At 38.9% G+C, this 25,180-nt stretch overlaps 1 protein-coding gene across 3 annotated transcripts in view; it reads right to left on the bottom strand.

The window, feature by feature from the left end:
• WDR27 (WD repeat domain 27) overlaps nucleotides 1-25,180 on the bottom strand; it is a 449,814-nt gene that overhangs the window by 377,554 nt on the left and 47,080 nt on the right. For all 3 annotated transcript variants that reach the window (XR_012689733.1, XM_075203518.1, XM_075203516.1), the window contains exons 11-13: nucleotides 20,095-20,159; nucleotides 18,574-18,707; nucleotides 9,240-9,310 (exon numbers count right to left, since the gene is read on the bottom strand). Coding sequence is in view for 2 of the 3 variants with exons in the window: in XM_075203518.1 (XP_075059619.1) it covers nucleotides 9,240-9,310; nucleotides 18,574-18,707; nucleotides 20,095-20,159 (270 nt within the window). In the remaining variant the exon portion in view is untranslated. The remainder of the gene's footprint in view (nucleotides 1-9,239; nucleotides 9,311-18,573; nucleotides 18,708-20,094; nucleotides 20,160-25,180) is intronic.

Genomic DNA, 25,180 nt, shown 5'->3' with positions numbered 1-25,180 from the left:
AATACATCAGATGAGCATATATTCTTATATTCTGGTACATGTCTAATTGGCACCACTATATTTATATTTAAAGATTTACTCTATGTGTGGCACTTTCTCTTTATTTTGAATTCTAAATGAGACATATATTTTGAGAAACACGTTTGAAAAGTTTACTCATCACACACATATGTTGTAACTGCAACTGAAAAATAACTGTAATTAAAAAATAAACTTTGAAAAATTCTGATGATAACCAATACCTTTATTTGTCATTCCATGCAATTTGGTAAATGATCTGCCTTGAGTGTGGTTGTTAAATATGTCATCTTATTAGCTTGGTTTGCAAAAATTTTCATCAAGAACATATTTTTAAAACCCTATGAAGTTGGTATTTTGGAAAGCCACTAACTAAATAACTTATTGCAGCATAATAATAGCCAGAAACATAAATGCCATTTGGTAAAAATTCCTAACTTAGTTCGTAAAAGCAATCATGGATTGTCTTGTGGGCAGATAATAGATTGCTTTTCCATCTCTGAGTACAGTTGATCTAGTGTCACACTTTAATTAAGTGTGATCATCGATCATTTAGAATGTCTTTTAATGCATACATACTTTACTGGCAGTGTTGCAATTCATTTTAAAGAGTGAAAGGTTCTGGTACCTTGGGCTGCATTTTTGTGGTTAGCTAGTGTGAGTTAAAGACACGCTCATTCATATGCCTCATTCCATTTTATGTGGAAATGTGATTGACTTTCTTGAAGTTAATGCCTTAAACTAACTTGTATTTTTAGATCACAAATTTAAATTCCATCCTCTTTTAGTCATCCCTGTGATATAAAATGCAGACTCGTTTTTCTAAACTCAAAAAACAGATTTATTTACAGCTTTTGTGTTTATAATTTAACACAAAAGCCATTTTCATTGTGATCTTTTAATTAGACAAACCTTCACAAATTACAAAAAAAACCAGCAACAAACTTAAAATCAATATAATTTGGGAACTTTCCAAACAAACTTACCCAGGCATGCTTACTAAAGGAAAATGATAGCATCAATTTAATATTTTTCTTAAGAAAAAGATTATTCTATTCTAGAATCTGTTGTATAAAATTCTGTATAGCTGCTTACATTAAAATATATAAAATGGTCACAAAGCTGATCTAAACAAAACCTTTTTTTGGCTTTTACTCTAACTATGGAAATGACTGCAATATTGGGGTTAATATGATATTGGGGTTAACATGAGTTTAATTAATATTTTTAATTATGTTTCTTTTTTTGTTATTTCTTATTTATTTTACATTTTAACTATGGGTCTTCTTTATTATCAGCCCTATGATCTGGATCTTTTACCATCTAAAATATAAAGCACACTCATTTAGAAGTCACTAAAATTGAAAAGCTTTAACGGAATTTAAAAAAAACTAGAAGCAGAAGTATACAATATGGCATCCCACAGATCCTGGGCTAGGCAGACCCCAAACTCATAAAAAGGGAGGGAAACATGTTACATAATCTAAAGCAGAAAAATTAGTAGGAAAGCATATATTTATGAATTTTACAAGGATTATTATACCGGTGAAAAAGAAAAATGTCATGCCATACTGTGGGAAAAAAAACAAATTGGAAAAAATTATTGAAAACTGGTGATAAACCTACATAGGAAAGCAAAATCCAAGATGTTTTAATTAACTGAATTGATAATATATGTCAGCTGAAATCTTGAGCTCACAAATAGATAATTAAGCCCTCCAAGGAAGTCTATGATGAAATGCGTAAGTGTCATCAGGTGGACACTAGCCACATTGCAAGATCTTTATATTACCTATGGACACAGGTCTGCCCTTCCTTGCTGTCCTTTTGCGGCAGAAGGGGTACAAGTTTCCAGTTAACTACACAGTTAATAAACTGCGCCATAAAAACATTGAGAAACCAAAATAGCATGAGATTCACAATAATGTGAGTAATCACTGTTATAACAAATAGGAGAAGCCAGTAAAGTCAACTTATTATGGAGAATGTCTAACTTCTCTAATTGATGAAGAGGTTCCTGAGAGAATGGGACCAGGATAAGACTCTTCTATCATTTGTGTCTCCTTATGACTGAGAGGAAAAGGGCATGGAAACGAAGGTCGAGTACATTAAAGACATGTTCGCACAAATGCTGCACATGAAGACCTGCAGAAACATGCATATATGCCTGATAGACGGAAGCATTCTTGCACCTGCTAAAGGGCAGATGCAAATGCAAACTGATGATTACTTGGCATAAACCAGGGGCATATGCTACCGATGTGCAGACTCATCCTGAGGGGTGTACAGCTCTGCATATGGGTGGAAATACACTATTTTTGCATGCACTTTTTTAAGAGTCATTTACGCCCATTTTGCGGCCAAACATCCATCAGGCCCAAAGAATCTGAGCGTCGGTGCTATTTTTAACTAAAAGAATGTACATTCACTGAAAGGAGGGCCATTGGAGAAACATATAAAGGTCTTATAAAAATAAAATATATTGTGTTAATAGACACTTTAGAATGGAAAAGTACTATTCAAGTCTTTAATATGTTATTAAAATTGTCCTTGTGTTTATTGGTGTTTCTCCCCAAACCTCCAATCTACCAACTTCAGGTCCAGACGCTGTTTACTTGTCTGTTCCAACCGGAACAGACAAGACTACAAAATGGCTCCCTACCAGACATTTGTCCAAAAGTGATACTACTGGTAGCAGAATCAGAGATCTGTAGAAAGAAAGCTGTAAGAACATGGTGCCTAGGAGAAGCACGTGTGAAAAACTGTAGTGCACTTAGGGGTCTAATTATCAAATTAAAAATGAAATGTAAATCCAGCCCTATTGAAGACTCCTTTAACCAGCATCAGCCAGTATCACCGGAAAGCTGAGCATCACTTGCTAAATTAGGTGATAGAAGATCTACTATCGCTGCAATAGGCAGCAACAGAAAATCTTCAATAACTCCCAATATTTATAAATAGGAGCCTAAGTGCTGTACCTAGCAAAAGAATCTGGGAAGCAATGAATCAATGTGACTGAATCAAACTTTCCCATTCACTAATATTCGATAACATGCCTTGTGGAGCACACAAGGACCATACACAGAAGGAAATTTAGCATGCTTCATAGGAAGCATGATTTGCTTAATGACTCAAGGCTTATATGGAAAATAACTCTTAAAATACATCTCCAAAAAGCCTGATTCATTTTGTGTCTTTGGGGAAATAATCATTAACCCATTTGATATATGTTTATGTCTATTCATATAAACATATCAGGAAACAGACCATGAAGCATTCATACAATGAAATGTTATTTTGTCCATGAGAACAAGCTGTTACTTGCACCATTAATTAGCACTATGGACCAATGCTGACTAAGTTTTTCATGACAAAGTACATTGCCAGGCAGTTTCCCGTAAAGAAAAAAAAAAGTCATAAAATACAGACCAGTGGTTTTGGGGAAGAAGAAAAAAAAGTTTATGGATTTAGTCTATTTTTTTAATCTATAAAATATTTAGCATCTCTGTAAATAGACATGGAAATTGCAAAAGTGACAGACGTTTATAATATTGCTCATTATATGGAAGCTACTCAAGTAGAAGTTGCTGAATTACAAGATTTTTGAAATATGCTGTCTGTGGCTGTTAAAGTCTTTGAACCTTAATAGTGCCAAACCTTTCGGAACATTAGCTGTCCAACGCGCATTGCTCAGACCATTTCAAGACTTGTTTTTCATACTTTCTATCTTAATCTCTTCTACAAGGCAAAGTGATTTCATACTTATGCTGAATGATGTATGAGGTGAAAACATGGCACGGTCAATGAAACTCTTTGTTAAAGTAATTTAGTATATCATACATATCGTGCAATAATGTGCTATTTATATGACATTATTACATTTATATTTCATACACAACAACTGAACACGGCAGGGAATCTGATTAGCTGAGGTGAATTGTATCTAGATAAAATTAATAATTGGTGTAAAACTTCTAACATGTTCTACAAAAACAAATAAAATACCTATAATAATTTTAAAACCAGGAAATGTATTTTCACAGTAATACAAGTATAAAAGGGGATTCTTTTGGCATTGGTATTAAAGGCTCTGCACAGAATTCAATATGACATAACCACTTGACATTATTATAATACAAGTATTCTGCATTATTAACCTCTCTTATTTATGTTTGGTTTGTACTTGTTATCGGACCTAATTTTTCCTATGTGTATACTTCATTTTATTTATTATTACCCTGCTCAAGCAAATTTAATACAGCTTTATATAAAGGTAGAGCATGGATTAAAAAAAATATTATTTTATGTGGTTTTTAAATTAAAAATGGTTTTATCCATGAAAAATAAACACTACTAGTGCAACTATGATATTTTAAAATATATCTGGCTACTTATCAAAACAGAGGTCCAAGGAAAACAGTTTTACATTGAAGTGCCTGTTTAAGAAAACGTCTAGTAAGTGCTTTGACACTAGGGGGCAGCATGCTGGAAGAGTGTTCTTCATCAAAATCACCATCTTTCTATTTGAACTTCCCTTTAAGGGAGCACTTTGGTTGGATAATTCTAATTGTTTCTAAAATACCATTTGAACCATTATTTTAAGGATTTTTTTGTCACAATATCATCTGTGCAAACAGTATTCTACTATTGTGATCTTCTATTTCAATTTAGATTCCGATTGGAAAATATTTAGCAGAGGGACTAGATCCGAAAATAACGCTGAGGAAATGTAAGTATATTCTATTCTATTTCTATATGAGATCTAATAAGAAATATTGACAGTGCTTGAATGGTTTCAAATTCTTGTTACTATATATCTGGCTACAATTTAGGAGGACATTAAATATATATGATATACACATGTCAAAGCAAAGATTTTCTCACCCTATATTATACCATGACAAAACATTCCGATAGCGCAACACCAGAGCAGAGGGAGAGGCGGGATGGGGGAGGGAAGGGGTGTCCTAACTTAGGTTGAGTACAGTAAAGGTGTGTTTACACAAATGCATCTCATGCAGGCCTAAATAAACATTCATGTATGCCTGTTAAGAGGTGTATTTTCTGCACTTCCTGCCGATGTGGCACATTTTGAGGTGTGTACGGCTCTGTATATGGAGTGGAAATACACTTTTTCCATACTCTTTGTGTTGATGTTGTTTTTTGGAGTAATTTACGCCCATTTTGCAAACAACTCTGCATCAGTCCCGAGTCCTCAATTTCTTGATAATGTTAAGTCTGTGTTCCATAAAGCAAATTGTCAAAGATCAGCAGTCCTACCTACATATTGCAGTTGACAACTATCCTGTAGTACATACTGTATATCACAAAACTTGTGTCACAATTGATAAAGTTATTAATAGTACATTTTTCTGCATTAAGGGTCAAAGTATATATAACGTTAGTACCAATATTTTTGCAAGAAGTGCACACAGATCTTCTGCATTAAAAGCAACCCCTATGGTCTGTCATGATTCAACTGTATTACGTTCTTAGGGGCATATTCAATTGACGGCGGGATCGCCAAAAATCCCGCGCTCAAAAAATATTACCGTTATTACGATAAAATCTCGCTGGATTTCAGCTCGCAGCTCCCTGCTGAAATCCAGCGAGTAAATTACCGTATTAACGGTTTTCCAGCGCAGGATTACCGTAATAACGGTAATATTTTTTGAGCGCAGGATTTTCGGCGATCCCACCGTCAATTGAATATGCCCCTTAGATGTAGTTGTTTTTTTGTCACATTTACTTTTATTTTTAAATAGCTGGGTACTGCAATATTCTTTAATTTGAAAATATCAATAGGAATAATTTGTAAAATAGGTTCTAAGACCAGGGGGTAAATGTATCATACTCCGCTTTGCACAAGTCGCCGGAAATCGGCGAGTTGACAGCTAAAATTTAAAGCGGCGCTGCCTTGTAAAGGGAAACTTGCCAGATCTTGTTTTAAATAATATGACGATTTATCTTAAAAATCATTTAATTTCATAAAATGACTTAATAAATTTAGATAAAAAAAGGCCTTGGTGTTGTCTGTTCTTGGATTAAACCTAGGTCTATAATTAATATGCATAAAGGAATCTCTTGATAAAATACTAGCTTCATCATAAGATTTTTTAATCAAATCTACTGAATATTCTCTTTCATAAAATGCCTTTATTATACATTTGTCTTGTGCATCAAATACTTAATCTGAGGAACAATTCTATATAAACGTTTTAACTGAGCTATTGAAATATGCACAACTTAAGGTTTGTAATGGTTGCTCCGAAAAAGTAAATTATTTGAATCAACTGAATTCTGATAAGTAGAAGTCTAAATTGTGGAACAATGACCTGAGAGAGGAACAATGAGGAAAGTGACTGAAATGTATCATAAGAGTGTGTGAGTTTTAAATGAAAATCATTCAAATTAAGGTGTGTAACAAAAGCCAAAAAAAAGATCACACCAGATTCACCCCGTATGACCTATCCCATATGTAATGGGAATCAAACAAGCCCATATACAGATTGGCAAAACTCTGGTTGAATCTGGAGCCCATCACCATAGCCCGCACCTGCAAAAAAACGTAGTAGTAGTAGTACTCGCAGTAGTTGTAGTAGCAGTAGTAAAAATAGTATTGTTGATTTGTAAGGTACCACTGTGCACTGAGATGGAAACAAATAGTAGTGAGCAACATTCTAGTTCCAACAAGGCACAACTGAGACAAGAGGAGCGAGTGTGGCTCAGAGTGGAGATTGGGACAATTGTGAGGGTGCATTACTATGAGTAGTATAAGTGGAAGTCAGGTAAGCATTTGAAGATTTGAAGGTTATGGGAGATATATTTGTGAGCCTCCGCACAGAATTGCCATTAAATATTTATTCATGTTGTGAACAAAAACTGCTTAATAGTGTTGTTTAGTCTCTTATCAAGGATTTACACATTATTTGTAAATAAATAGAGCAGAGGTGCTCCTCCAAAAGAAATGAGAGACATACAATCATAGAAGAAAGAAAATTCTCTTATAGTAGGGGTAATCTATCTATGGTTTATCTTCTCTGTTAGATATTGTAACATGCAGCAATTAAAGTTTAGGGAGAGTTCTATTATATATACATAAATGTGGCATCTAATTAATTCCTATTAGACTATCTGTAATATATATGTTCTCAAAACTCAATTTACAGTTCAGTCCATTCTTGTAGGGCTGTTTGTAGTAATCTACAATCGGAATATCATAATCTCAGCTCTCCTCTGCAGAGTTGTTATCAGCATTTTTTCGGCTGTTACATTCATTAACCCAGGTATCCATTAACCAGAGTGTCAGACTAAGCCCATTTATTTAACCTTCTCGGGTCTTTCAGAATGTTTAACAAGGAATGGATACAGCGCTGAGGAGAAATCCACCCAAATGTGTTGTAATAAATACAGTTTTATTCAAGAAAATCGCATTTATCCATATCTCAATTAGAACATGGATATTATAATAAAAAATATATATACACAATTGATAATTTATGTAAAACTAGGATGTAATGAGGACTGACATATATCAAGAACATGGGATAGGACACATAAGGAGATGGTAAATAGATGGTACTGCCTTGTTGCAATAATATTGAATATGATAAGGAGAGTTAATCCAGTAATCCATTTTTTTCTCTTGCCACCACCTGTAATCCTGCAAGTAAATGCATCCTACATTGCAGGGCAGTTATAAAAACAGACTGTGGGTATGTACCAATGTACATGTAAGGCAGATAGGTACATTTGCACAAAATTACATGCACTACAGGAGATATTTTTTTCTGGCTCATAATTGACCTCCAGTGAGTGGAGGCACAAGTGGGTTCAGCACCTTGGGGGGGGGGGGTATCAGTAGAATAACATTGTGGCTAAAGTTCTTGTCAGGTTCTGTGCTGGTGCATGACTCCAAAGCATTACGGAAAGCTTAACATTCCTACAAGACACCAAACAGATGAGAGCTGGCCTGTTCCATATCCATACAAAGTGGGCCAACAAATATTGGCAACTACAAAAAAAATTCGCCTGGGACATCCTTCTTACAAAGTCACAAAGAGATACATTGGCCCATTTCTAATAATTAAGAAACTGTCTGTTTTAAACTACAACTACTACATTCCATGCAACGGATTCCTCCCGTCATCCATGTGTCCTTATTAAAACCTGCAAATTCTTAACTGAAAAGTCAGCTCTACCTCCCATTTGAGTTAGTCAGTTAAAATATATTGTGTAGGAGATACTGGATTCTCTCAAAATCAAAGGCCACCTCCAATACCGCATTAAATATAAAGGTTATAGTCTGGTTGAATGATATGAAGAACCTGCAGATGACATTCATGTACCACAACTCATTGCCTCTTGCCATACTCTGCATCCAGGCAACATTGGGGCGCTTGCTAGCCACTTTGGAAAGAGGGAGATACTCTCAGGTCCTGTGCAGTCCCTGACTTGCCCTTGGTCTTATATGCCCTGAAGGCCTTACAGATTGCACGCAGGTATTACTGGTTAAAGTCACACCTCTTTTCTGGCATGGAGCAGCTGCTCCACTGACACAGGCGCAGGGTTTCTCGTGACCCCAATGCCCAGGAGAAGTCTGGGAATGTCCAGGACTTGAAATGCGAACACAGAGGTGCAGTAGTGCAGCACCTACACAGTGTGAGACATTGACTTATATGTTATATCTGTGCAGACTTGGCTTTACAGGGCTCTTATTGACCAGCTGCTGGCAATGACCTGTAAAAACCTGATGCTTGTTACATTCACTGTAGGTCAATATAAGCAGCTATTGCTCCTTTTACTCTAGTTTACCTATGCTTTGACCTTTGGCTTATGTGACTACCCTTCTGGCTCTTAACCCACTGTGGATGACTACCCTGCTTTGTTCTTGACCCCTGGTTATCATTTGGACACTTTGATAGGATGAATTCCACTTGCCACTACAGAAAACACCTTTAATCATAAAAGGTACTGTTTACATTCTCCTGCAAATTGGAATTCACTAGTTAAGACTCTGTACCATCAGAGGGAGAGGGTGAGAGAGAGGGAGATTTGGCTTCTCTGTTATCAAGTATATATGGTTAACATATTTATTTTTTTATGTGGAAGAAATGTTCTTGATAAGATGTATATTTAGCAAAAATGACAGTAAAGAATGTGAAAAATGTTGTATAAAGTTATATTTAATCAATATAATCATTCTGTCAGTTCATACTAACCATTTGTCTTTGGATTGGCAGACTTTTTGGAAAGTTCACAGCATAAAGGAGACGTGGATAGCAGAGGATCACTAGAACAAGGACACCAAAATTCTGTTATTTCGCTTAATAAAAATGCTTAGGAACTAAGTTTAACCATTTTAATATTGGGCATATATGGTATAATGTATCTCCTACTATTAAAATAATATATAGGATAATGCCCCCGACTGTGAAACAGACGAATATTAGAAGTGATAAATGAGTTCAGTGCCAAAATAATAGGTAACTGTTCAGGGTGACAGAAGTCATTTATCCCGCAAATTACAGAACATTTCAAGGTCAATTCAGCATTTAATTTCCAGGTTTTAAGTTGCATTTCCTGGAAGATATCCCAGAACTAGATGATGACATATAGGATAAGGTCATGACAATATTGCTACCTTCATTTGTAACTGCTGGGAATAGGTTGATTTAAGTAAAATGGATAAATAGAACCTAGTACACTCCAGTGTGTCTTACAGCTATGTGAATTCTCTCCACAGATTAATGTGAAAGGTGAAAGATCGGTATAAATTAATTCTTTTGCACAACCAGGGAGTGCCCACAAATAAGTATTTTCATGGGTAGAGTAACATGACCATTCTAAATATAGGCTAATTATGTTCAGGTTCATGATGTTTTAAGGCCACAAGGTAATTTTACTAAACAGAAAAATTGTATGGTCCTTACTTTGAAACAATGGATTTATGCATTAAAGCTGGAGATATACAGTAGAGTTTATGGTTAAATATGGTGTCTACTGCACAGGGATAATATGAAAAATACCTCTCCTTTCACCCTTATTTCACACATCTGAGGAGGAGAGACTCTCCATTGATATTTGAATGTATGAATGAGTGATGGTTTGGGGTTGCCATGCAAATTTATTTGCTTTGTTACAATTATTGTTTCCTGTTAAGTAGAAAAAAAAGACTACGTAAAAATGTTAGTAAAGAATTATGGTAAATAACTTAAACAATCATGTGAGCTACGGATTTTACAATTTTGGTAAGTGTAATCCATTTTAAGATGTTCGGTTTTGTTTGCCAATCTGCTGATTTTATTTTGTTAATATGCCATAAGCCTCTGGATTGATATTTGGCCTCCATGTCACACCGCATTATTCATTCAGCGGGGTGCAGGGCCTCAAAGTAAGAGAAGCAACAGGGGCTGACTGGGTCTTAGAATTGGCTCTTGTGAAGCCTGCTACTGTACTTATATAGACACAATTCACAAAGAGATGATTATATCTGCCAGTTCTTTTTATAAACGTTACGTTTATACTGGGAAATATACTAAAAACCCTAATATCAAAAAATGCTCTCAGTGTGTTTGCCCTAAATTCACTGATGCCAAACAGGATATGTGGTATTAAGAAATTGGAGTGTGTGTTTTTCAAATATGATATATCTCAAGAGATGTAAAGAAGTGAGAAGAAGATACACCAAAACAGATTGGTGCTGCTGGGATTATTAATGAACTAGGGAATAAAGTGTGAAACAGAAATTATATTTTAAACACCATCCTTAGATGTCCTGAGCCTCCACATTCCAGTCTTTAAGATGTGATATAATATACTAATATGTAATGTATTCCGTCTAATAAGCCTGGGTGTAGGTCCTACTGTAGGGTCATTTATGGTGCTAAAAAAGTGCAGTCTTTCATATGACTGCTTATGTATATTATGTGAATGCTTAAAATTACTTACATTTCCCAAAAATATTACACATAAAATAAACACAGCCCCTTACTATCTTGATTTATCTATCACTTGAATTGGAGTCTAAAACTTAGTACATTGGGAGGAATATGAAAAGTTCAAAGAGAATGCAAAAGTGTCTCTATTGACACTCCTTTGTAACAAGGTCAGGTGCAGACAATTTCCAGTTCAGCTCAAGACGTATATAAGGCTTCATTAAACACTGGAGGCTTCTGGGGCGTCGCCTGGTGGAGTATGGAGTGATACGTGTACGTTTCTGCTCCCCATCCTAAATATCCGATTAACCATACTGCTGCTTCGTAAATTCTTGTATTTGCAGGGGTTCTTTGGTGGAGCGGTCCCTGCTTCTTCCGGGCAAGACAGCAATAGTGCTATCGGTTCAGGGCGCTCTGATATCTGCATTTGCCTCTGGAGCTGGACTGGGTCCTTTTGGCGGTGACGGAGGTGCTGCAGTCCCTGCATCTGGTACAGCTGTGTATCTTTAAACTGGAATGGGGATCTACTTACCTGTCCACCTGTTTTCTGCTGGGGCAGCTGCTTGGCTGCCGGTGACATGGAGAACAGTGATAGCAGGACCGTCCCGAGTTTTCCCGCCACTGGGTGAGCCGCGGCACCATCTTGTGAGGTGGCTGCAGAGGACGGGGCAGTATACGGAGATCTGGGGCTGGAAGTGAGGCGCTGGTAGCTGGATTGCTCCTCCTGCTATTGCTCTGTTGTGGATCATTTGGTGAGAGCAGAAGTCTTTTGCAGTAGTATTGATGCATACAGAGGCAGCTCTCCTGGCCTCACTGTCTAGTCGAATCTTTGGAATCTATTGGATGACTCTTTCTCTCTGAATTCCTCCTATGTGGGTGCCATCTATCCAGCACAAGTCTTTCTTGCCCTCTAACTGCATTGCTGTGTTCTATTGTGTAACCTGTGAGTACTGGCTGCGTGCTCTTCTGCGGTCTGAATACCCTTTCTGAGGTTTTATCTGCGTCAAGAATCACCTATATATCCCTATTATTGTTTTTATTTATATCTATATACAGAGGTGTTGCCATGAGTAAACTCTCTGCAACTTCTACTGCAGCTAGTAGACTGGAGAAATATGCACGCTCCAGCTCATCTACAGCCTCAGGAGGGACTCCTGTGCTGGAGTCGCAGACATCTCAGTCCTCCAGGGACTCAACATTGCCAGCGGATGCTGGTGTTACCCTGCAGGAGGTTTTGAAAGCTATCACTGCCTCTGAAAAGAAGGTAACGGACAAGATTGGAGAGGTGCAGGCTGACTTGTCGTTGATGAGGCAGAATTTCCAGAATATCCGGTAGTGGGTTGCGGAGACTGAGGCGCGTATATCCATTCTCGAGGACACCACACTTCTCTACCTCATAGGATCGCTGGTCTAGAGGCTCAGATGGTGGCGATTAAACAAAAGATGTCAGACATGGAAGGCCGCCTCAGACGCAGTCATATCCGAATTGTGGGTCTTCCTGAGAGGGCAGAGGGAGATGCTCCTGAAACCTTCTTGGAGACCTGGATGGTCCAGACATTTGGCAGGGAGGAGATCACGGCCCAGTTTTTGGTGGAGAGGGTACATTTTATTCCTACGCAGAGGCTGCCTCCTGGTGCACCGCCATGTACATTCATTACCAAAGTGCTTCATTATAAAGACGGGGATGCTATTCTTTGTTTGGCTCGGCTTAAGGGTCCCATAATGTATCAAAACCAAAGAGTGGCGGTGTTTCCAGATTTTTCAGCGGATGTGCAGAAAAGCACAATGTTTTCCTATTCTGGGTTTATGGACCGCTGTATGATTCTTGCAGTCACTATGTTTAAGATGACTCTCTAGTATATATCATATTGTTTCACGATTGCGTAAGTTGTTTTTTTCCCATCTAAATGAACAGATACTATTTTGCTATTCAAGAATGGTAAAAAATCCTGAGATGATATGCCTTATATTCCCTGATATGCTATATTTACTGAACGGATGGTTTTGAGGAACTGGAGGAGTAGTAGTGTGGATATATTGGCTGGGGACCCCCTTGTTTAAAGGGCCACGGTCTCCAATCCTACTATAATGTATATTAGCGTTTCCATACATACGTAGGGATTGCTGTATAGATTGTTTGAGGGGATAGACTATAGATGTAGTGGGTTTCAGGTATACCTAAGTTGGGGGTGGATATACGAGGAGGGAGGTGGTTGGGAGAAGGTAGGGAGGTTTAGGGTTACAACTGTTCAATGCAGTGTCATGTTCTTGTATGCAAGAACTGTCAAATATCAAAATTCATGGATTCTATGTGTATTACTGTGGCTGTCTAGTGGCTGGGTGTCTGCTTGGACTTGGAGGGATGGGTATTATGCTGTGTTATCCTATGTGTATTCCCTAGTGTTATGGCAAATGGGAAGCTGAGTAGGGGTTCTGTAAAGTTTCTGACCTGGAATGTTAATGGCCTAAATGACAAAATCAAAAGGTCTTTGGTTATGTCCCAACTAAAGAAATATGATGCAGATGTTATATGCCTTACTGAGAATTATTTAGTGAGTGGTAGACTTCTGGCCCTCAAGAAACCGTGGGTTGGATGGGCTTACCATGCTACTCACACCTGACATTCCAGGGGGGCGTCTATCCTTATACGTAAAAGAGTTAATTTTGTTCTCGAGGCGGTGTAACCCGACCCGTTGGGGAGATTTGTTTTTTGAGGGGCTTTTTTGACTCTACTGGTATAAATCTGATAGTTATGTATATCCCGCCCCCTTACAACAGCGAGGTCTTGAGGAAATGTAGCGATTTTATTTCTTTGTCCCCGGATACTCCTGTGATTTGCTGTGGTGATTTTAATGCTGTGATGAATCCTGCTATAGATAGGTGGAGAGAGTCGGGTGATTTCTCGCATGTTAGGAAGTAGAAATTTGCTGGTCTGGTAGGTGAAATGGGTCTGGTGGATATGTGGCATCTGAAGCACCTGGCAGAAGTCTGTTTCTCCTATTTTCTACCTCTCATTATGCATTTTCTCGAATTGATTTGGGACTTATTTCTGAGAGATTAGTGCCGACTGCTGTGGACGCTACATATTTACCTAGGGCGATCTCGGATCATTCTCCTTTATTACTAACTTTGAAGTTTAGTGCTCCCCAGGAACAGATATTTTGGAAACTCAATCCCTTTTGGTTGGAGCAGGTGTATCTTTCTTCTCGTATGGCAGCTGACAGGCAGGCCTGGCTGGTGATGGAGTGGGAGTGGGCAGATTACCTTTTAGATAAATCTAGACGTAAATTGCTGTTCGCTAGACACACTCAACATTTTGAAGAAGACAGGTGTGGTAGGTCTCCGGCATACTTGGCTAGATCTGAGAGGGCGATGACTGTGGTGGCAAGGATTACAGAACCTACTGTGACTGAGGAGATTAATGAGGTTTTTTATGCTTACTTTAAAGATGCGTTTGCATCTAGGGCTGAATACTCTGATTCTGACCTGGACTCGTGCCTGGCGACTGTTTCTTTGCCTGAACTGAGTGCGGCTGGTAGGAAGAGTTTGGACTTGCCGGTCTTTGATGAGGAGATTGTTGCAGCAATCTCTTCCTTTTCCAAATGGTAGGGCTCCGGGTGTAGATGGGATTCCTATTGAACTGTATGAAAAACATATGGGGTTCTTTGTTCCTCATTTGCAAGAAATATTTACGGGGCCTTAGAGAGTTGAGTTATGTGTCTCCGTCTATGTTGGAGGCTCTTATAGTCCTTATTCCTAAGGCGGGGAAGAACCCCCTACTTCCGGACTCATATAGACCCATTTCCCTGTTAACAACGGATATTAAAATACTAGCGAAAATTTTGGCATTGTGTCTGAATCAGGTAATTGGCGAGATTGTGCATTCTGACCAGACGGGTTTTATGCTGGGAATATCAACAGCTATAAATGTGCGCAGACTTTTTTGTCAACTGCAGTTACCCCACCCGGCAGAGGAGGAGGAAGTGGTGGTGTCGTTAGATGCTGCTAGGGCCTTTGACTCCGTGGAGTGGAGGTACTTATGGGCGGTATTATTGAAATTCGGTTTTGGCCCGGGTTTTATCCAGTGGGTGCGATTGCTGCATTCTTGCTCTACAGCTAGAGTCTGTGTGAATTACTTTGTGTCCCGTCAGTTTACCCGGGGCAGAGGCATGAGACAGGGATACCCTCTGTCTCCCGCCCTTTTTGCGCTGGCCATAGAGCCACTGACCTTTGCTATTAGGGCACAATTAGACAATAGCGGATTGACAGTGGGTTGGACGGACACGATTGCCCTTTACGCAGCTGATATGTTACTTTTTTTGTCTTATCTGGGTAGATCCATACCTGCATTGCTTAAGATGGCTACGGTTTTTATTCTGGACTTTTAATCAACTGGGACAAGTCTAGTGTGACTCCGGTAAGGGGACTCTGCTAGACGGGGCGAGTCTTGCAGACTCATTTGAGATGGACTCCTACTTTTAAATATCTGGGTATTTGAATTTCTAATGACGTGAGTCAATATATTCAGTGCAATCTTCAGCCCCAGACCAAGTATCTTAAAGGCAGAGTTCAGGCGTGGAAACTGTTGCCATTGACGGTCACGGGTAGTGTTAGGAACCCCAACAGCCAGCACCACAAAACCCGGAGTCTGCTCTGAAGTCTGGTGTTCGCTGGAGCCCCTAGTGGTGGGGACAGACTAGGCTGCAGACAGCAGAGGGTCGTGAGTTGCGTACTGACTGGGGAGAACCCAGGAGAACGAAGTGAGGTCCGGGCAAAGGTCGAATAGGTCACAGGCAAGCTGGCAGAGTCAGTATCCAGGCAAAAGATCGATGGTCACAAGCAAGAAATCGGGGTCAATATCCAGGCAAAGGGGTCAAAGGTCACAGGCAATAATCGTAGTCAAATTCCAGGCAATAGGTCGGCAACAGTAATCAGGATCAGAGGCATACAGGTAACAAGCAGGGCAGTGTGCTAGAGAGCAGGGACTATAACCGGCAGGGAAGGCTAGCCCCTTCCTGCCTTATATACAGCTGTGGCCCAATAGAAATTTGTCCTGCGCAGCAGGGGGAGGAACAGCCCAGCTGGCACTTAACTAATTTTACATTGCGCGCGCGCCCGGCTGCCCTAGATGCCAGGATGCGGCGCTGTGAGCAGAGAGCGTCCCGACCCTTGCCTTGGCAACGGCCGGGACAAAGCGGAAGTGACATCGCGGCTCGTTACAGGTAGAATTCATTTAGTTAGAATGATCTTCCAGCCAAAAGTTTTGTATGTGTTGTAGCAGTCACCGATCTACATTCCACAGAGTGTTTTCCGCTCTATTGATCGTCTCATACCCTCATTGGTAGGGGCGGACAAGAGGGCCCGTGTTAAACTGGCTACTTTGTGTCGCTCCCGGTGGTCGGGCCACCGGGAGCGACACAAATCTGCCTAATCTGCGGCTTTATTATTTTGCCTCCCAGTTGGTGCATATTGGTGTGTGGCTGCGATCTCGGATGGGTTTCGGACCTCCATGATCTTCTGGTTTCTATGACAGGATCTAGGCATGTGCGGGAGCAGTTCCTCTTAGCTGGCAGGAAGTCTAGGGGTGATCCCTACCTGGTAAGTGAGGCCTTGAGGGTGTGGCGGATTTCGCTTCAGATTGTGAATGAGCCCAGTTTATGCACTCCGCTTTGGGATAATCTGGATTTTGGTGAATTTATGAAGATGGGGCTTGGTGTACCTGTAATGTTATGCATCTTGGGCAACTGTATGTGGATGGGACATTATGCTCTTTTGAACAGTTATGGGGAACATACAAAATGCCTAGGAGTCATTTCTTCAGATATTTGCAATTGAGACATGCTTTGGCCTCGCAGTTCTGGGGGGCTGTCCCAAGTCTTAGTGCAGATCCTCTTAGGGTGCAATTGTCAAGATTAGGCTTGCGGCACCAAGTTTCGCCCATATATTCAATCCTGTTGGGAGGGGTTGGTGTGGGTGGTCTGCTGGAGGTGTGACGTTTATGGGAACTTGATTTGGGGGAAATTAATGATAAAACCTGGGATATCATTTTGAGCAGTCACTGTCAGGTCACTGGCTCTGCTAGATTCCGTCAGGTCCAGTTTTTCTTTTACATAGAGCATATTTGACTCCTCTTTGGCTTTCCAAATTTAGTGGGGGACAATTGGTTCTGTGTCCTAAATGTGGGAGTGTGAGGGGGGACTTTTGGCACATGTTTTGGAACTGCTCATTGGTGTCGTCTTTCTGGAAGGAGGTGGGTGACTGTATAAAGCGACTGGAGGTGGGAGTATATACCATCACACAAAGATTGTGCATATTCGGTTTGGGTCTGGCCAGGGATACTCACAAATTAATTAGATTGTTGGTTACCACCCTGCTTATGTTGGCAAAGGTGGTCATTGCGAGGAAGTGGATGGCCCCAGAGGGTCCGGCCTTGAAGGATTGGGTAGATTTGGTCAATGACACAGTTGGACACGATTCATGTATACAAGCAGAAATTTGTTTGACAAATATGAGAAGATCTGGTATAGATGGAGAATATCTCCCAATGTTACAGAGGGTTTGAGGGAGTGGATCTCCCTTGAGTGAGTTACGTCCCAGGCGGGCAACAGCCACTGTTAGTATTAACACTGTTGTTATTATTACGGTTATTATTAACGCTTTTAATGATTCTGTTATTTAATTCCTCATTGCATGCCAAATGTGGATAGAATAGAAGATTATTTAGGTTTTGCATGTTAGCTACCGATATGCGGTGGTATTCCTTAAATATGCCTAAAGTTAGATGCTAACTTGTGCATATTGGCTGATGTATGATATATATTGTAAATATTTGCATTAACTTATGATGCTGCTATTACCCCTGTTTTGTTTGTTGTAAGCCTACTGTGATGGGCTTTTTTATGTCTGTTTGGGAAAAAAAAAAAAAGAGAGAAAATTGTAATAAAAAATTTTCTGATTAAAAACAAAACAAAACACTGGAGGCTTCAAATGGACTTTGTGGTATTTTCCGATCTCCAGCCTGCTCCTGGATTGCGTTTGATCTGCCAGTCTGTGACCATCGCTTTGTGATGGCAGTCATAGTCTTGTCACAGCCAATCTGTCTCATTTATAGTTTATCTCAGCCGATGTTTGTCCTAGCTCAGTCTGTTTAGCAGGTCAGCCCTCTTTCTATATAATTTGCCTTGTTCATCCTGTTAACAGGACAAAAAATGTACTCTTATTCCCAAATGTACATTTGACCTTCGGTTTTAGATGACAGGGCATTCTCCTTCACTCCTTCCTGTGTCTGTTTTGCTTGTTTACCTATGTTGTTCCTTTGTCTTACTATTTTTTTAGACTTCTTGCTGGTAATGACCCTTGTTTTACCTCCTGCTCTGGATTCTTGACCTTGGCTTACTTGACCATTCCCTATGCGTGTCTTTGCATTGTCTTGTCTGGATTGCCAGTCCCAATGGCGATGCACTACAAATTTGGGCATATGTAATCTTCCATCTGGTAGCGACATATTTTAAACTTTCAAATTATGGGAGCACTAAGCTATGGAGACACTGCTGTTCATCAACATTTATCAGATATTTGTTTGCATTTTTTTTCTTTTATAAATATAAGTTAATAGTACCTGGATACAATGGACAAATTTGTGCCTGATCCACTAGATAGCTGTCCATGCTGCTGGAGTTGCCGCAAAGCACATGCATCTATCTCTAGAAGTGATATTTGGCTTCCAAACATTGAAGTAATCAAACAGAAAACCTGTTAATGAATACAAACTGAGTGACTGCTCTCTTGCCATAGGCATATAAAGTAAATAAATATAGGACTATAAAGAGCGATTTTTGGAGAAAAATAAGTCTTCATTTGAGTTAACCCATGTACTAGAGGGAGCACTGTCAAATATATTGTTGGACCAGGTAAATATATTGCTAAGTATGTAATATGCAAAAATCTATTAAATAATGAAAAAATCTATTAAAATAATACATACAATATATTTTAAGATTCTGTATGAATATAAATTAAATGCAAGCAAATTACTATACTATTACAGTATATTTTACATTTAAAAAACAAGGGTGAATCATCTAAATTTCACTGTACACAAATTTTTTCCCCAAAGCAACATCTCTTCACATATAATGCAAGGGGTGATGGACCAAGTATATGCAGTACAAGTAAAAGCTATAGCTATATAAGAAAGGGAGAGACACATAAAATAAACAATCAACCACCATAAGGAAATACAAATTAGTAATTCACAATGAGTCCCATGATCTTGTGTACATCAATGTGAATTTTTAAAATCTGCTGTAATCTAAAAAAAAAAAATCTAACACTTGAGGGTTTTCCCTGACCTGTACTAGAATTGCCAGCTTTCCAAAACTACAAGAAAGGGCATAGAGACTCTCATGAACTATGGATATCTACATCCTCATAATAGATCATAGTTGCCTACTCTCCCAGAATGTCCGGGAGACTCTCGAATTTCTGGGAGTCCTCCCGGACTCCCGGGAGAGCAGGCAAACCTCCCGGTTCCTGGTCTGTATGGTTAGTTGACTGGTGGTGGCTTAGTGACATGGTGCACGCGTCATCATGGCCCCACCTCCACTATGATTGGCCAAACTAACTGTGACACATTAGGGGGTGGGGCCAAGTGACATGTCCTGCTTGGCCATGCTCCCAATAATCCCCAGCGAGATCTCCCCTCCCGGAAGGGATATCTTAAAAGTAGTCATGTATGTAATAGATATAATTCACACCTAAGCCTATCCCTTTAACGGCTAGACAGGTATTACTCCCTACTAACCACCAGAATCATATACTAAATAGCAAATGCAGCACCTCAATGAAAACAAGACTGGGCTGATTCATTCAGGAGTCTGCATTTAGGTGCAACATTCCCACTGAACCACAGCAACCAATCAGCAACTAGCTTTAATCTCTCAAGAGAACGTTAGACAATGAAAAAAAGTTGGTGTGTTTAGCCAACGGGAGTAGTGCAAAGATGTACAATCCCTTTAAAGTACAGTAAAATATATTCAGAAAAGGTTTTGATTAGCACATCCTCCCAATTTCTAAGTTTGCTCCATATGTGACTTTTAGAACAAAATAAGAAAAAAAAGATATTATGTATAAAACTTACTTTAGCTCCAGATGTACTAGAAATAGAGACTGATCCAGCCAAATGAATGCTGAGGACATCATAATCTTTAAAAGAATGAAATATGACTGGGTTTATAAAGCATATCGCTACATAAATAGTACTAAAATAATAAAATAATACTATTATAAATGTAGTATGTCACGTAAAATGAAATAAATTGTAAAATGAAAAAAATTTAAATATAATTGTTACAAAGTTATTTCTTTTTATTATTTAGGTTTATTTAAGTGTGCAGGTGATCTCACTTTAATTGCTGTACAGCACTTTGTACGGTTCAAACATATAAAACTGTACCTATCATATGAAGTTTGTATTTTGGTGAAACATTATGTTTTTCAATTGCTTTTACATCACAATTGATATTATCATATGTAATAATGAAAGGGCGCAAAGGTTATGGTAACAACCTGACAGACAAAATAAATGTTTATAGCTCTTTAGGAAAAAGTAGGAGAGGAATAAAATCAGAACTCCGTGAGGAAAAGAGATAAAAAGGATCTTAAAAAGGATCTTACCCTAGAAATCCCTATATGTGGATCCTCAGGATATAACGATATGCAGTCTGGGTTTAAAGATGAATCCAGCCTGAATCCGTTAAATGTCCATGCTGCCTATTCTTTATATAGCCGCGTGTAGAACGTGGAAATGGTGGTGTCCCACAAATGGTAAATGAGATAAATGCAGATGTAATAGCAGCATAGGAAGATAATCCGTGCTGTCTATTCCTCGTGTAGCCGCGTGTGGAACGCGGAAGTGATGGTCTGATCCGCAAAGTACGGTGGCTGGTGAGGTGCAAAAATCGACCCAACGCGTTTCATCCACAATTAGGACTTTCTCAAGGATGTAATAGAAGGGAATTAGAGGGTTCTTATAGGGCTTCCCTCTTCCTAATAGGATAGATACTTTATTAGTAAAAATACATATATAAAAAACATTTATAAAATATATAAAATATATTAGAGTGAAAAAATATGCCGATCAAAAATATATATATATGCCAGTCAAAAACTAGTCAAAAAACTAAAAGTTTTATAACGAATTGTTTAATAACTAAATGTTGTAACTAAAAGTTTTAAAAAACTAAATATTTAAAAATGAACCTAAATCAAAGTCACTGTTTAGACCATGTGGCATTAAGGTCTTCAGCATATAAATCCATTTGGTTTCCAAACGTGAGATGTTCTCCAGATAGTTACCACCTCTCCAGAATTTATTAACATGTTGTATTCCCAAAAATTTAAGTTGTTTGGGATTACATATAGAGTTAATAATAAAATGATTAGAAACATTGTGAGTGTCACTCACCGGACCGTGAGTGCCTTTGCGCTGGTGCGTGGCTCACTAGCCTTCCTGCCGGCACCTATCCTGAACCGCGGCCGTCCGCCATCCTAATGGTCTGCGCATGCGCAGCTCCCAAGAACTCTTGTGACTGTTGCTTTTAATCCAAATTGGTTGATCAGGCAACTACCTATTTAAGGCACCTGTGTGCATTACCTCATTGCCTGATCTTGGAGTCTCATTCCCTGTGAGTCTCTGAAGGTGCTCCCTGTGTTCTACTAGTGTCTTCAGTTTCCTGCTGATTCCTGATCTACTCATCGTTGGTTTCCATACCCGCTACTATCTCCTGTGTACTACTAGTGTCTTCAGTTCCTGTGGATTCCCTGTGCTACTCATCGCTGGTTTCCATACCTGCTACAGTCTCCTGTTTCCTGCCTGTGTCCTCAGCTGGACTCTGATTACCGGATCTACTCACCTGTGGTTCCTACACTCGTCTCTGCCGTCCAGCGTCTCTGCAGTTCCTGCATCTCCCTGTGGACAGACTGTTCTACTGAATAGCGTTATGCTTATCTGTTATTGACTTTCTACGTTTACTCTGCATGTCCGCTAGGACAAGTTTCCACGCTCAGCAGCGGTATCCATACCCGCTATAGACTGTTATTGTTACGCTGCATACCTGTTTGGAATTAACTGTACTACTCAGTCGTTATATGCATAACTGTGATTGACTATCCATTATTGGCCTGCATATCTGTGCTGAGCAAGTCTCTACCCAGCAGCGCCACACATACCGTTATATAGACTTTGTTGGATACGCTGCATACCTATTGGGATCAAGTTCCTCTGTGCTCTCAGTGTCTGCATCCTATTATCTTTGTATGCTTCCACTCATCAACACTTGTACACATCCTCACCTATTAAGCAGTGGTACAACTTGCTATACGCAGACCACTGACTTCCCCGCTACCTACCTGGACAAGTCTTCTCACCATAAGCAGTGGTACAACTTGCTGTACGCAGACCACTGACTTCCCTGCTACCTCCCTGCATCTACTCACGTCCATCCTGATCTCCGTGTTCAAATCTGCCTTTCCACTATATCAGCTAGTCGCTGATTCATTGACCAAAGATTGCTGCAAGTCACTGACTTTCCTATTATTTATTAGCATTCTCTCTCCATCTGCTGTGATATTTGTTCCGCTAGTCACCCCGCTACCAGAGGACCATTGTGTGAACTTCACTACTCTGGTAAGCCCAGTCATCTGGTGAATTCCTGGGCAAGACTCCTAGTGCCCGTGACAGTGAGTTTTGAGTCCTTTTTTGATGTTATAAAAATGCTCCGCTATTCTTGTTTTAAGGTTACGTTTCGTCCTGCCAATGTATTGGAGCCCACAAGTGCACTCCAACATGTAGAGGACTCCTTCCGTATGACAACTTATGGCTTGTCTGATATGAAATATCTTCCCATTGGATGTAGATTTAAAATGAGTGACAGCTTGAGTTTGGGTAATATTGCAATCTTTGCATGTTTTGCAATTCAGGCAATAGTAAAAGACATTCCTCTCTATTCTATTCGGTTCTGTTGGAGAGAGAGGAATGAAACTTTTTGTGAGTATGTGCCGTAAATTTTAGGCTTTTTTGTATATAAATCTTGGGATTTCAGATAAAAAACTGGTAGCTTCCTGATCCAGTTTTAAAATGTGCCAATGTTTGCGGATGATTCCTTCTACTACTTTAGAATTACTGTTAAATTGTGTAATAAAAGAAATCTCTGGGGCAATTGTTTTCTCTTTTTCCTTGTTATACTCAAGAGTTTCGGCTCTTTCTAAATGTCTCACTTGCTCCATAGCTGAATTGACCAATTGCTCATCGTGTTTTCTTTCCAGAAACTTTGATTGTAACAGATCACTTTGTGTTTCAAAAATATCTTGATTGGTGCAGTTCCTTTTCAGTCTCCTGAATTGGCCTGATGGTATATTGCGTATCCAGGCTAGGAGATAGTTGTTTGTATCGACATCCTTGGTATAATTCTTAGTTTTAACAGAATTATCCTCAATATAAATAGTTAAATCTAAAAAATTAACTTGTTGGGTAATGACTTCAGCTAAAAATTCCATATTTAATGTATTACTGTTAATATATTTGAGGAATTGTTGGAGATCTTCATTACTTCCATCCCAAACAAAGAAGAGGTCATCTATATACCTCCGCCATTGTATTAAGTTCTGCGTGAAGGGATTATTAGCCCATATAGAGTCATCCTCCCACTTGGCTACAAACAAATTGGCATAGCTAGGGGCAAACCGAGTCCCCATAGCTGTGCCGGATATTTGATTGTAGAATTTGTCATTGTACCAAAAATAATTATGTTGCAGTATGTACTCAATGGAACTCATAATAAAATTGATTTGCTCATTTTTTAAAACAGTTGAATTACATAAATAATGATATGAGTGTGAGCAACCATCAGCATGGCGAATGCAGGTGTAAAGGGACTTTACATCACAAGTACCAAGAATATAGGTATCCTTCCATTCCATATAATTAAGGATCTGAAGGATGGATGTAGTATCTTGTAAATAGCTTTTTTTGTTAGGAAACTAATTTCTGTAAGTAGAAATCCACATAGCCAGATAAATTTGCTGTGATAGAATAAATTCCCGATATAATCGGTCGACCTGGAGTTTTGTGAATCTTCGGCAGATGATAAATCACCGGAATTTTTGGATTTTCAATATGGAGATAATCAAATTCTTTTTTAGAAAGAATACCCAAGTTATAGCCTTCTTCCAACAAATCAAATAATTCATTTTGGTGCTGAGTGGTGGGATCTTTAGGTAATGGTTGGTAAGTGTCTGTGTCCGCCAGTAGTCTTTCTAGTTCTTTTTCATATTTTCCTTTGTCCATGATGACAATGCCCCCACCCTTATCGACTGGTTTGATAATAATATCCTTGTCTTCCTTCAATTGTTTCACAGCTGATATTTCTTCTTTAGACATATTATGTTTCATTTTTATTTTTTCAGGGAGATTTTCTAGATCCTTTTCAAACAGTCTTTGAAATGTCTCAATAGATGAGCCTTTAATGAAGTTCGGATAAAATAAAGAGGAGGCAAATATAAAAACTCCTCACTAGTAAACCCTTTGCCATCATCTACTGAAGATATTTTTAACATCAGTTCAAAATCTCTCACTAACCATCAAACTAATGTGTTGAAGAAGGGGGTGAAGTTTGCCCCTCAATCGGGTATGAACAAATTCGATGTTTATATTTATCTACATCGGTTCGTTCGGAAATTGTGTTTAAAGAAATATTTCGTGAAAAATTCAACAGAAAGGGCTGTACTTAATACGTATCATCAGTTTGAACACACCAATTTTAGACCAAAAAGTAATTTTTATCCAAACTTCATTAAAGGCTCATCCATTGAAACATTTCAAAGACTGGTTGAAAAGGATCTAGAAAATCTCCCTGCCAATTTGTTTGTAGCCAAGTGGGAGGATGACTCTATATGGGCTAATAATCCCTTCACGCAGAAGTTAATACAATGGCGGAGGTATATAGATGACCTCTTCTTTGTTTGGGATGGAAGTAATGAAGATCTCCAACAATTCCTCAAATATATTAACAGTAATACATTAAATATGGAATTTTTAGCTGAAGTCATTACCCAACAAGTTAATTTTTTTAATTTAACTATTTATATTGAGGATAATTCTGTTAAAACTAAGAATTATACCAAGGATGTCGATACCAACAACTATCTCCTAGCCTGGATACGCAATA

This window comes from Mixophyes fleayi, chromosome 3 (assembly GCF_038048845.1).
Source record: "Mixophyes fleayi isolate aMixFle1 chromosome 3, aMixFle1.hap1, whole genome shotgun sequence".
Lineage (NCBI taxonomy): Eukaryota > Metazoa > Chordata > Amphibia > Anura > Limnodynastidae > Mixophyes > Mixophyes fleayi.
The sequence above is the reverse complement of the archived record's forward strand: the minus strand, read 5'-3'. Positions and strand labels throughout refer to the sequence as shown.